Below are 11,181 nucleotides of genomic sequence, written 5' to 3'. Positions count from 1 at the left end.
CTTAGGCAACACTGGTGTTAAAGAACCAGCTTTTACAGAATCAGCTTGGTAACTAACATTATACTTTGATTTTGACAAAGATTTAATGAGACTATAGTACTTATGGGGAAAAAAACTCAGTTAAGAAACAAGCTAGGAATGAACTAACCCACTACATGTGCTATCATGCAAACAAATAAAATCTCAAATTATCAAATTCATTAAAAGATTTTAGATTTGTAAACAGTAATAAGATTTTAGATTTGTAATGGAATTTGGAAATTTTGAACTAATAAGCATCACTTCCAGATACAAGTTATTTCTTTCATGAATTTACATTCTTTCACAAGAGAATGGAAATCATATTTTAAGATATTAAGGCAAAACAAAGAAACTCAATTTAATTTCTTTAAGGCAGTGAAAACCTTGAAGTACAGTGAATCTGAAAAATAACCAAGTCACTTTTGCCCTAAGCTATTTTTTAAAGTTCTTTAGGATAAGCTGCTTCTCCAAATACCCCATTATTCAATCTTACATTCTGAACTATAGACATAGAAGTTTAATTTCACAGTAAACTACAAAATATTATTTTGGAGATCTTACTAGCAAACCAGTTGCCTTCAGAAGATATAGAAATTAACAGATTATCCTTTTTTTTAAGAGCCAAGGTCTCGCTCTGCTGCCCAAGCTGGAGAGCAGTGGCACAACCATAGCTTACTCTCGCCTTGAACTCCTGAGCTTCAAGCTATCCTCCTGTCTCAGCCTCCTGAGTAGCTGGGAGTACACCACCAAGCCTGTTTAATTTTTTTTTGGTACAGACAGGGTCTTGCTATATTTCCCAGGCTGGTCTTGAAATCATGGCCTCAAGCTGATCCTCCCACCTCAGCATTCCAAAGTGCTGGGATTATAGGCGTGACCACTGAACCCAGCCAACAGATTATCTAAAGACAGTAATTCACATTGGGGCTAGAAACAGAGATTTATAACTCAAAAACTTTCAAAAACCTTCACACTGTGATCTATGTATAAATGTGGTTTCTAGTAAATTTAATTCAAACTTCATTTAAAATTATGTGTTTTACAATCAAATAATTATGAATACAAATCAATTGAAAAATACAGTGACATATTAAACATCTTTACAATTTTCCTAACATAAAAATACAAAATATTTAAGCAATTGGCTGAGGTCTTACAGAAAAAAACCTGCTGGCAATTTATTTATTTATTTAAAGACTGGGTCATGTTGCCCAGGCTGGATTGTATAGCGATTCACAGGCACAATCTGGGTGCACTACAGCCTGAAACTCCTGGGCTCACGTGATCCTCCTGCCTCAGCCTACTGAGTAGCTGAGACTATAGGAGCATGCCACTGTATCCAACCTCTGAGAATTTAAGTATTATTGCCTTAATGAACCTGTACAAGAATGACTTTTACAGGAAGTACAAGAAACTGAGGAAACATGTCTGTGAATGTTATTAATAATATGGTAAATCATGTCATCTATTTAGATGACAATGGACTTCATGTTTATGAATGTTTTGTATTTTGAAGTATTTAATATTCCTAATTAAAAATGTGAGACACATTAAATTACAATGACTACACAGACTTCATTGGTTATAAACCACATACTATTTAAGGATTTTTTTTATTTTTCTTCATCTATAAAAAGTGTATTATTAATCATCAAGTGGATTTCCCCCCACCTTAGACTCATCAGCAATCAGAAGGTTGAACAGACATGCCATACTGATCTGAACTGCAGCAGGCTTCATTCTGAGCACGTCCCTGTGGATGAGGTGACCTTAGATGCCTGGGTGAGCAACCATCCTCCAACCAGTGACTGAAGCAGGAACTTAACTGGATGTTTCTCACCCACAACTCACATCTTCAATGACTAACAGGTCATTAACTGCACAATTACAGCGTCAAACATTTACTTTACTAGTCTTCTGTAGAGTAACCAGTAACTACCTGCATTTTGACTTTTCAAAGAGCTTCATTAGCTGCTGGAATCTTTCTGAGACCTAAAAAATTAAAAATGAGTGTTAATTACAAACATTTCAATAATCTTTATTCATCTTTGAGGAATACTTTCACAAAACATCTAAAGACAGAGAACGTTATCCTCAATAATAAAGAGAGAAAGTAATGTTTAGAAAAATATCTTGATACTAAAGGTGAACGCTAGCTTAACTTCTCAACATTAAACTTTCTTAAACAATTGAACATCATTACAAAATTCCTTGATAAAATAAATAAATGGTAAGACACAGGGAAAAAAATCAGGATAATTCCAGGCACACTTCTTCCAGATCATCAAGTTTTTAACAGTCCTACACTGAGCCATAGTTTTAAAGAAGTCAGCTAATAAATATCTATAGCTACTTGAAAGGCTGAGGCAGGAGAATCACTTGAGCCCAGGAATTTGAATCTAGCCTGGCCAACACAGCAAAATTCCATGTCTTAAAAAAAAATTATGTATTTAGAGTAGCAACATCTGTGAACCAAAGAGATGTAAAAATTGGGTAGTTACCTGATTTGGATTTTTATTCAACTTGGCAGCTAAATATGTAAATGTTTTGAAAGATGGCCCTCTTTTCTGACATTCCAATAAAATTTCCCGATCATCATTTCTGAGGAGGGAAAAATTGTATTTAGCTTTTGTACGTTAGAGTAGAAAGGTAATAAAAATTCTACTGCCTTAACGTGTACCAATAGGGGAAATTAAAATCCATAGGAAAAAGGAAAAACATGGACAATATAACCAAAATATAGACAACAGTTACCTCTGAGAAATACAATTATAGATGATTTTATTCTTTGAGCTCATATTTCCCAAATTTTCTACAAGAAATGTACTAATTTACCTAATGACAAAAATTAAAGTTTTGTTTTTTTAAATTCTACCTTTAACATATACTAAAAATATTAAGACCCAAAGATGATCACAGACATAATAAGCAGAACAATCAGAACTAAAATAGAATCCAGATATTCTAATTCCCACATATCTCTGCTTTTTCTACATGGTCTGAATGAATGTATATTACTACAAATCTGAGATTTTATTCTGCCATCTGCAAGTTACCTGAAATGGGGATTTAAGGATTGATGTATTAAACGAAACCGATTACGACTTTTAACAAAATTCAGCTTCCTCATTAGGCATTCTAGTCAAGTATGGAGATGGTCCATCTCTAGTCCAATGGCTTACTAACTGTGGTTACCTTTATGTCTGAGTGGGGTCTTAAAATCTGCACTTCTTAAAAAGTTCATATAAAACTCAGAAGTACAACCTGTTTATGAAACTGTTTGTAAACTTTTAATTTAGAGGAAAAATCAAATAACAAACACTCCTACTTTTTGCCCTGTTTCACCATCTGTCATTCCTTCTTTCTAAAATTTGTTTATACCGGTTCCTTCCAAATGAAAGAATTCTCTTTAATTGAAAAAGTGGTTTTTCTCAATACGCCTTTAAAGATTTTTAAATTGTTTCGTATCTGGTCAAGTTGAGATTTTTAAGAACTTCATTTAATTTGTAATAAAAGTTTACAACTTGATTTTTTCAAAAAAGTCAACAAACTGCAAGCACCTGTTAATAAAGGTCCTAAATAATTTAAAACAAAAAAAACACAAAAAAACAAAAGGCCGGGCGCGGTGGCTCACGCCTATAATCCTAGCACTCTGGGAGGCTGAGGCGGGCAGATTGAGCTCAGGAGTTCGAGACCAGCCTGAGCAAGAGCGAGACCCCGTCTCTACTAAAAAAATAGAAAGAAATTATCTGGACAACTAAAAATATATACAAAAAATTAGCTGGGCATGGTGGCGCATGCCTGTAGTCCCAGCTACTCGGGAGGCTGAGGCAGTAGGATCGCTTGAGCCCAGGAGTTTGAGGTTGCTGTGAGCTAGGCTAATGCCATGGCACTCACTCTAGCCAGGGCAACAGAGTGAGACTCTGTCTCAAAAAAAAAAAAAAAAAAAAAATGAAAAGCTCTATCCATGGTACTACTGCTTATGCCTGTTAAGAGCCAGTGCTCTAGACCAGCAGTCCCCAGTCTTTTTGTCACCGGGGACCGGTTTCATGGCAACAATGTTTCCAAGGACAGAGGGTGGGCAGAGCTCAGGTGGTGATGTGAGCGATAGGGACTGGCTATAAATACAGATGAAACTTCTTCACTCACCTCCTGCTATGCACCCACCCCACCCCACCTCCATTTCTAAGTTTCATGGAAGACAATTTTTCCATGAATGGGGCACAAGTTGGGGGGTGTGGGGGAGGACCTCTGCATTCCCGTCCCCAACAGGCCACAAACCATAGCCCAGGGGTTGGGGACCACAGCTCTAGACTGTCCCATAGTATAGCTGGACTCTACCCTAGAATATATCTTCAACTACTTTTAGCCATTTTTGAAGTCATCAGTTTCCTTATTTTAGGATGGGATAAAACTATGAGGACATGACATCGGATTTCTCACTTCTCAAAATTTCCTGGTGATTTAAATGCCTGACAAGATTCTTACCTTGTCCATGAAACTATAATTTCTCCCTTCTTTTTAATAACATTCTTTGCAGAAAGACTTGTAGGAGAAGTGGTGAGTGCTGCTGATGAATCCTTAATCCCTGAGTTTGCCTTTGATGATGAAGCATCTTTATTCACTGTAGGGCCCCTTTTCTTATTGGCTTTCTTTTGGTGAGCTTCACCATTCTCACCAGAATCTTGGGTAAGTTTCTTGGTCTTTTCCCTACTAGTTAAGTCTGTTTCCTTTCTTTGTTTTTTCTGAGAAGCATGATTTGGATCAGAAAGGTTTTTTCTCTTTTTGTGAGCATTATCCAAAGTTCCAGGTGGCTCTGAACTATCACAATTTGATGCTGGCTCTGATTTTAAATTATCCTTTTTTACTTCACATGAACCAGAAGATTCTGTGGTCAAATCGATATAGGTTTCCTCAACAATGCATTCCAAAGGTCTGTTTGCCATTTGCACCTTTTCTTCCACACAGTTATCTTCAACTACACATACCACTTGACACCCTAACCCTTCAACAGCCAATGCAGGATGATTACTTTCACTTTTACTCTCACTTGAAGCATCTTGTGTCAAATCAATAAAAGCATCTACAGTAGTATCGGGCTGCAAAGAACTGTCCAATATTTGAGCATTTTGATCTAAATTGCCTCCAGAACATCCCAACTGATCAATATTTAAAACTGTTACTTCTATGAATTTCCCCAAGTTTTTGGTCTCAGCGACAGGATCTTTTGTTAGGTCTATGTATGTGTTTGGAAGATGATCCTCAACAGAATGTGGAATTTCTTCCACTGAAGGCAATTCTTCAATGCTTTCAGGCACTTTTGGTTCCCATACTTGATGTAACTTGAAACATTCATTAGCCACTTCATCACTATGACCCACTTTACCTGACGCATCTTTAAGAAATTCATATATATCAGGAACCTGTGTTTGTATCATGGAGTTCTGTTCTTCATGAGTTGATTTACTGCTATCAACATTTTTGTTGGAATTTTGCAATTCCTCCACAGATTTAAAAACTGTGTTCTGACATGAAATGTATTCTTTCTCTGCTGCTTCATCAGCTTCCTTTCCAACTCTGGGCAAAGATGCCAATGACTCATCAGACATGCTCTGTTTAAGACCAGGAGAGGTAGATGGTGTTGCACGCCGTATTTTCACAACGAAATGATCGTTGGACTTTTCCATTATAACAGCATGCATGGGTAGATTAGGGTGGTACTGAAAGCCTGGAGCAACAGACCGGCTGGTCCACGATGAAGAACAACTTGATTTACTGCTTGAATTATCGGACTCCAGAGCTAAATGAATATCTTGCTCAGATGCATCCTCTTCCTCAAGTAAGGCATCTTCACTAAAATGGGCACTAATAACTTCTTCAGGAGTTGAACTGGACAAAACTTCAGGCTTTAAGAAACTGAGGTGACCATCTGACTTCAGAGGTGACGGTACTGTTAAAGAGACTGCCAGATCTTCAAGAAGTATGGAAGAAATGCAGGGCTTGCTCTTTTCTGAACTACACACATTATCTTTACTTAAAGCTATGTTAGTAGACACTTCAAACATGCAACTTTCATCTAACACATCAGGATGAACTGGCAATGAAAGCCCTGAAGACAAAGATGGACCTTTTTCAGATGATAATAATGACCAATTATCATCACTTATCATTTTAGGACATGGAGAAGCCACTCCTGAAACTAGCTCTTCTGTTGCACAAGCTGGTATAGATTCACACTTAAGACTCTCTAGCAGCTGTTTCTCTGGTGTCTTTAACTCCCACTCACTTTTATCAGTACAATTAACACTGCTGTCTAAAAGATCAGAACCTTGCAACAAACTTTTAAATATTTCACCCATCTGTGCATCACTCACTAAATTAAAAGTAAGGCTAGATGCTTGCTGTTCAGTAAGAATTTCAAAACTACGTTCTGGCTTCAAAGCTGCATGCTGGGATGTCGGTGCATCCTCTATGCTGCTTCCTTCATTTTTTCCTGGCTTTGGGGTGCTTGGACAGTGTAGTTCCAAGGTGTGCCCTTCGGATTGACAGTTTTTTATAATATCAAAGCAGGCATTGAAAGTTTTTTTAATGTCATGCTTTATTGCGTTAATACTGAAGTTACTTTCGTCTTGATGTTTTTCCTCAGATTTTTTATATCCCAGTGGAGACTTATAATGAATAGAGTCTTCTGATTTTGGTGATTTTTCCTTCAGCATTTCTTTGTTGCAATTGTCCACATTCTGCTTCTGACAATTTGAATATTGTCCTTTCTCTTTACTTTTTTTTTCCAGTTTTCCTTCATCACTATCACTTCCAAAGTATATGGAATCACAAAACTTTACTAAGATTTTCTTAAGCTTTGCAAACAAATAATCAAGTTGTTCATCTACAAACTTCCACAATTTTTTTTTCATATCTGGTAGTTGCTGTTCAAATAAACGATCAACTATGCCATTCTTTTTAACTTGCTTAAGTTTAGATTCTATAACATCACAGAGATTCTTCTGTAAAATAGTCACTGATTTAGAGATTTTCGATAAGTTGAGGTGTTTGATTAGTGATGTAAAACTCAAAATTGCTGACTCAATAATTCTATGGAATTGAATTATTGAAAATTTTACCTTGAATTTCATATAATTTTTCCTTACATGTTTTCTTATCATTCGTAACATGTGCATAATCTCTCTTACAGAAGAGGGTGCAGCAATAATTTGAACTATTTTTTCCAAGCTGGAGGTGCTCATTGTTTTATCTTTCTTCTCTGTTTTTGAAGATCTGCTAGATTTACTAGGTCTTTTATTCCATTTGCTATTAGTCTGATGGATTTTTACAGATGTTTTTGTATTGTCTTTATCCAAATGCATAGTACTTTTCCTACTTTCTGGGATAGTTTTTGAGTTCTGCATTTCAGCAGAAGCTCTAGGCTTGGCATTTTTTACAAAACTTTTTTCTGGTTCAGATTGTTCACTATCACTTATAATTTCTCCTTCTTCTAATTCATCTAAAGATGAATTTTTACAGGCATCTCCTTCTGTACATTTGTCAGATTTGCAAATTGGCTTTTGATTTTCCTTATTGAGATTAGACTGACTCTTGGAGGTAGAATGAGCTGAATTTGGTGAAAACACATCTGTGGAAGAGAAAAGTATATTAAACACCTCTATAGAAGACAAAAGTATATTAAAGTCACATGACAACCAAGTTATTTGACATTTCCATAAGTATAACAAAAAATTAAATACTGAGGCAATTCTTTCTTTTAATAGTTTTTTTTCTTAAAGCAGAATGTTAATACCTAATACTTGAGTCATTGGTTTTTACTGGTCTTAAAAAGTGCTCAGAAGGTGTCTGGTAAAGATAGAGTTTGGTCAGTTGAATAATGATCAATCAACTGCTCAGTGATTCTTCACTTCATTTTAGCAGCATCATTTACTCTGTGCCATTTGAGGACGGCTTTTAAACAACACAAACACATCTGAAAGTAAAGAGTATTTGAAACAATATGTCCTACCACTCCCTTTTTTATATAAATAATTAAAAATTACATAAATTTTGGCCAGGCATGGTGGCTCACGCCTGTAATCCTAGCTCTCTGGGAGGCCGAGGCGGGCGGATTGTTTGAGCTCAGGAGTTCGAAACCAGCCTGAGCAAGAGCGAGACCCCATCTCTACTAAAAATAGAAAGAAACTAAAACTAAAAATATATAGAGAAATTAGCTGGGCATGGTGGTGCATGCCTGTAGTCCCAGCTACTTGGGAGGCTGAGGCAGGAGGATCGCTTGAGCCCAGGAGTTTGAGGTTGCTGTGAGCTAGGCTGACGCCACGGCACTCACTCTAGCCCGGGCAAAAGAGTGAGACTCTGTCTCAAAAAAAAAAAAATTACATAAATTTAGACTAAAGGCTCAATGTATATTTCTAGTTAACAGGGTCTGAATATTTTTTATGTTATCAGAAAAGAAAAAGCACTAGTTTGTCTGGTTTATGTATCTTACATTTTCACAAAAAGTTATAAAAGATAATATAAATATTACCTTTATGACTGTTATTATATAATGGAACTTGAGATGGGCTTTCCATTCTAAGAACTTTTGCTACAGGTCTCACTGGACTATTCAAAGGACTGATAGCTTCTGGAATAGGTCTCAGGTTATTAAAGTCAATGCTCAAAACTGAGTTATCATCATCATGATACACTGAGTTTGTTTCAGCAATTTCCACTCTGTGGTCCATTAACTCAGTCTGCTGAAGGGAAGATTCTAGAGTCTCTTTAGGTAAGCAAGGTTCCACATGACAAGACTTACTCTCAACCAGTGGTGTATCTATAAGAGAAGGCTCAAATTTTGGGTTATCATCTTCTGAAAGGATTATTGGCAAAATGTCAGCTTCTTCAATTGAAGGCTGCAAGATACTTTCACTGGTTTCAGCCACTTTTGTTGAAAGGGTCACCTTCATTTCCATACCATCAGAAATACCACAAGAATTTAAATCACGTTTTTCAGTATCCAATTCCAACCCAAAGTTTTGAGAAACATCTGGTAATATATCCATTACCATAGGAGCGGCTGCCCTTGCACTATTAATGATTTGTTTTGTTTCTGTTGATGACGAAAACAAGGATTCTGTTTGTTCTATTTCCACAGGTGTTGAGAAGGAAGTTTCTGTACCACAAATGGGCACTTCACAATGCATACTATTCTCAACAGATTTACCTAACAAACTATTTTCTTCTTTCATTTTGCTTTCTGGGATATTGACCCTGGGTTCAGATACCACTGCAAGATCAATCTTTGGTTCCAGTAACTTTGATTTGTTTTCCCCCATATGTTCACTGATGGAGGGAACACATGTCACTGTTTTAATCTGCACTGCAGACTCCAAATCACATATACCACTAAACTTGGAAGTATCTGTTATTTTATGCCTATTATTTTGAGAAACAGGCTGCTTTTTAGCAGGAGAAAGAGTTAAGTTCAATTTTTCCATAAAACTCAACTTTAAGTCTTTGTTTTTTGTTTCATTTGGTCCGCTGTCAGCTTTCATCACAAGTCCTTTATTATCTGTTCCTTCAGAAATTTCATTATTGGAGACTTCACTTTTATCAGTTTTTGGCTCATTCTGTCTTTTTAAATCAGTAGTGGATTTCTTAGTTTCTTTATTAGTCTTCTGCAAATGTTCTGCAGGTGTTCTTTTTTCATTCCTAATGTGCCTATTTTCTTCTTTGCTTTCTCGTTCTCTCTTCCTCTTATCTTCAGTTCTATGCCTTTCTGCTTTTAAAGTTGTATTTTCCCATTGATGCATAGCATCAACTTCCTTGGACTCAATGTGTTTGTGACTTCTACTGCTTGAAAGAGAAGATGAACATCTTCCATCTTGAAAACTATGATTGTTTATACTTCGATCTCTTTTACAATCTTCCCTTCCTCTTCTCTCTTCAAGATAGTATTTACTTGAATTATGAGAAGATTTTGTTATTTCATTCTTAAAATGAGGAAGTGATGCTCGTTCAATTCTTCTCCAATAATCCTGGTCCTTTACTACTGACTTAGGTTTTTGATCAATTTTTCTTTCGTCTTTATCTTGTGATTTAAGTTCTTTTCTATTTATAATTTGTGATCTTTCACTTTGTCTTTCTAGGTTTTTGTCACTTTGAGATTCTATTCGAGTGTGTGTCCTGTCTCTAGAGGTCTCTTTCTCCCAAGAAGAGCGTTCACCTTTGTAATCAGAATCTGTGTTACTTTTAAACTTTGAATTTTTGCTTTCAGTCTTTGGTTCACCTTTACCATATTTCTCAGGATGTCCTTGCAGCCTTTGACAAGCCTCGGTGTTCCTTGGTTCACCATCACTACAACAAGTACTTAAGTCTTTTCGTACTCTGTCAGTTCCTCTGCTATACTGGCTATGTCTAATATCTTTTCTCCCTCTTCTATTTTCCTCATTTGGGCTACCCTCACCAACCTGATAATGGGAATGTGACCAAACGCCATTGGTGCAGTGTTTCTCAAGAGATGTAGACACATGTGAAGTGCTCTTTTTTTCAGAATGTGATTTTCCTTCCTTTTCCTGGTTTGGCAGTGAAGTGCTGTGATGTACATCTTTAGAAACATCACTTTTAACTCTGTGATCAGTCTTTGAACAATCATCCAAATGAGGAGATCTAGACTTAAGATCTTTTGTTTTAACTGTATCTGATGTCCTTACAGTTTTATGGTTATTTCGAAAATGTGGAAACTCGGACAATCTATTGAGAAATAGAAATTAACAACAAAAACAAGGTTAATTCATACTTAATATTATTCAAATTTTATTCGCATGTGTAATCTGTGACTAAGAATTTACCAGCTTCCAACTAAATGAGCTGGTTTTCAAAACAAGGAACTCTCTCTCACTTTCTGTACCCAAAGGAAGTTTTGAGGACTTGTCAGATCTGTTCCAATACTTGCGAATGTCTTTTAGACTTACTTCATCACAGGTACACAACACCCAATCTTACTACACATTCATTTCTTTTAGAACAAGTGACATTATTTTCTTGCCCTCATTCACCATAGCCCAAGTGAAACAGAAGAAAAAGTGAAACCTTGCTAGACAACAGACATGATCAAAATAGAACTCTACATAATTCCCTATCCTATTTTTCTGTTTCATGTACAATTCCATAGTAAGC

At 36.3% G+C, this 11,181-nt stretch overlaps 1 protein-coding gene across 1 annotated transcript in view; it reads right to left on the bottom strand.

Moving 5' to 3' along the window:
* Nucleotides 1–1,953: 1,953 nt before the first annotated feature.
* Nucleotides 1,954–11,181, bottom strand: part of CASP8AP2 (caspase 8 associated protein 2) — a 31,271-nt gene continuing 22,043 nt past the window's right edge. The window contains exons 7-10 of the mRNA XM_012638192.1: nt 8,549–10,755; nt 4,507–7,648; nt 2,520–2,619; nt 1,954–2,010 (exon numbers count right to left, since the gene is read on the bottom strand). Coding sequence (XP_012493646.1) covers nt 1,954–2,010; nt 2,520–2,619; nt 4,507–7,648; nt 8,549–10,755 — 5,506 coding nt within the window. The remainder of the gene's footprint in view (nt 2,011–2,519; nt 2,620–4,506; nt 7,649–8,548; nt 10,756–11,181) is intronic.

The sequence above is a fragment of the Propithecus coquereli genome, unplaced genomic scaffold (genome assembly GCF_000956105.1).
Source record: "Propithecus coquereli isolate 6110/MARCELLA unplaced genomic scaffold, Pcoq_1.0 Scaffold127, whole genome shotgun sequence".
Lineage (NCBI taxonomy): Eukaryota > Metazoa > Chordata > Mammalia > Primates > Indriidae > Propithecus > Propithecus coquereli.
The sequence above is the reverse complement of the archived record's forward strand: the minus strand, read 5'-3'. Positions and strand labels throughout refer to the sequence as shown.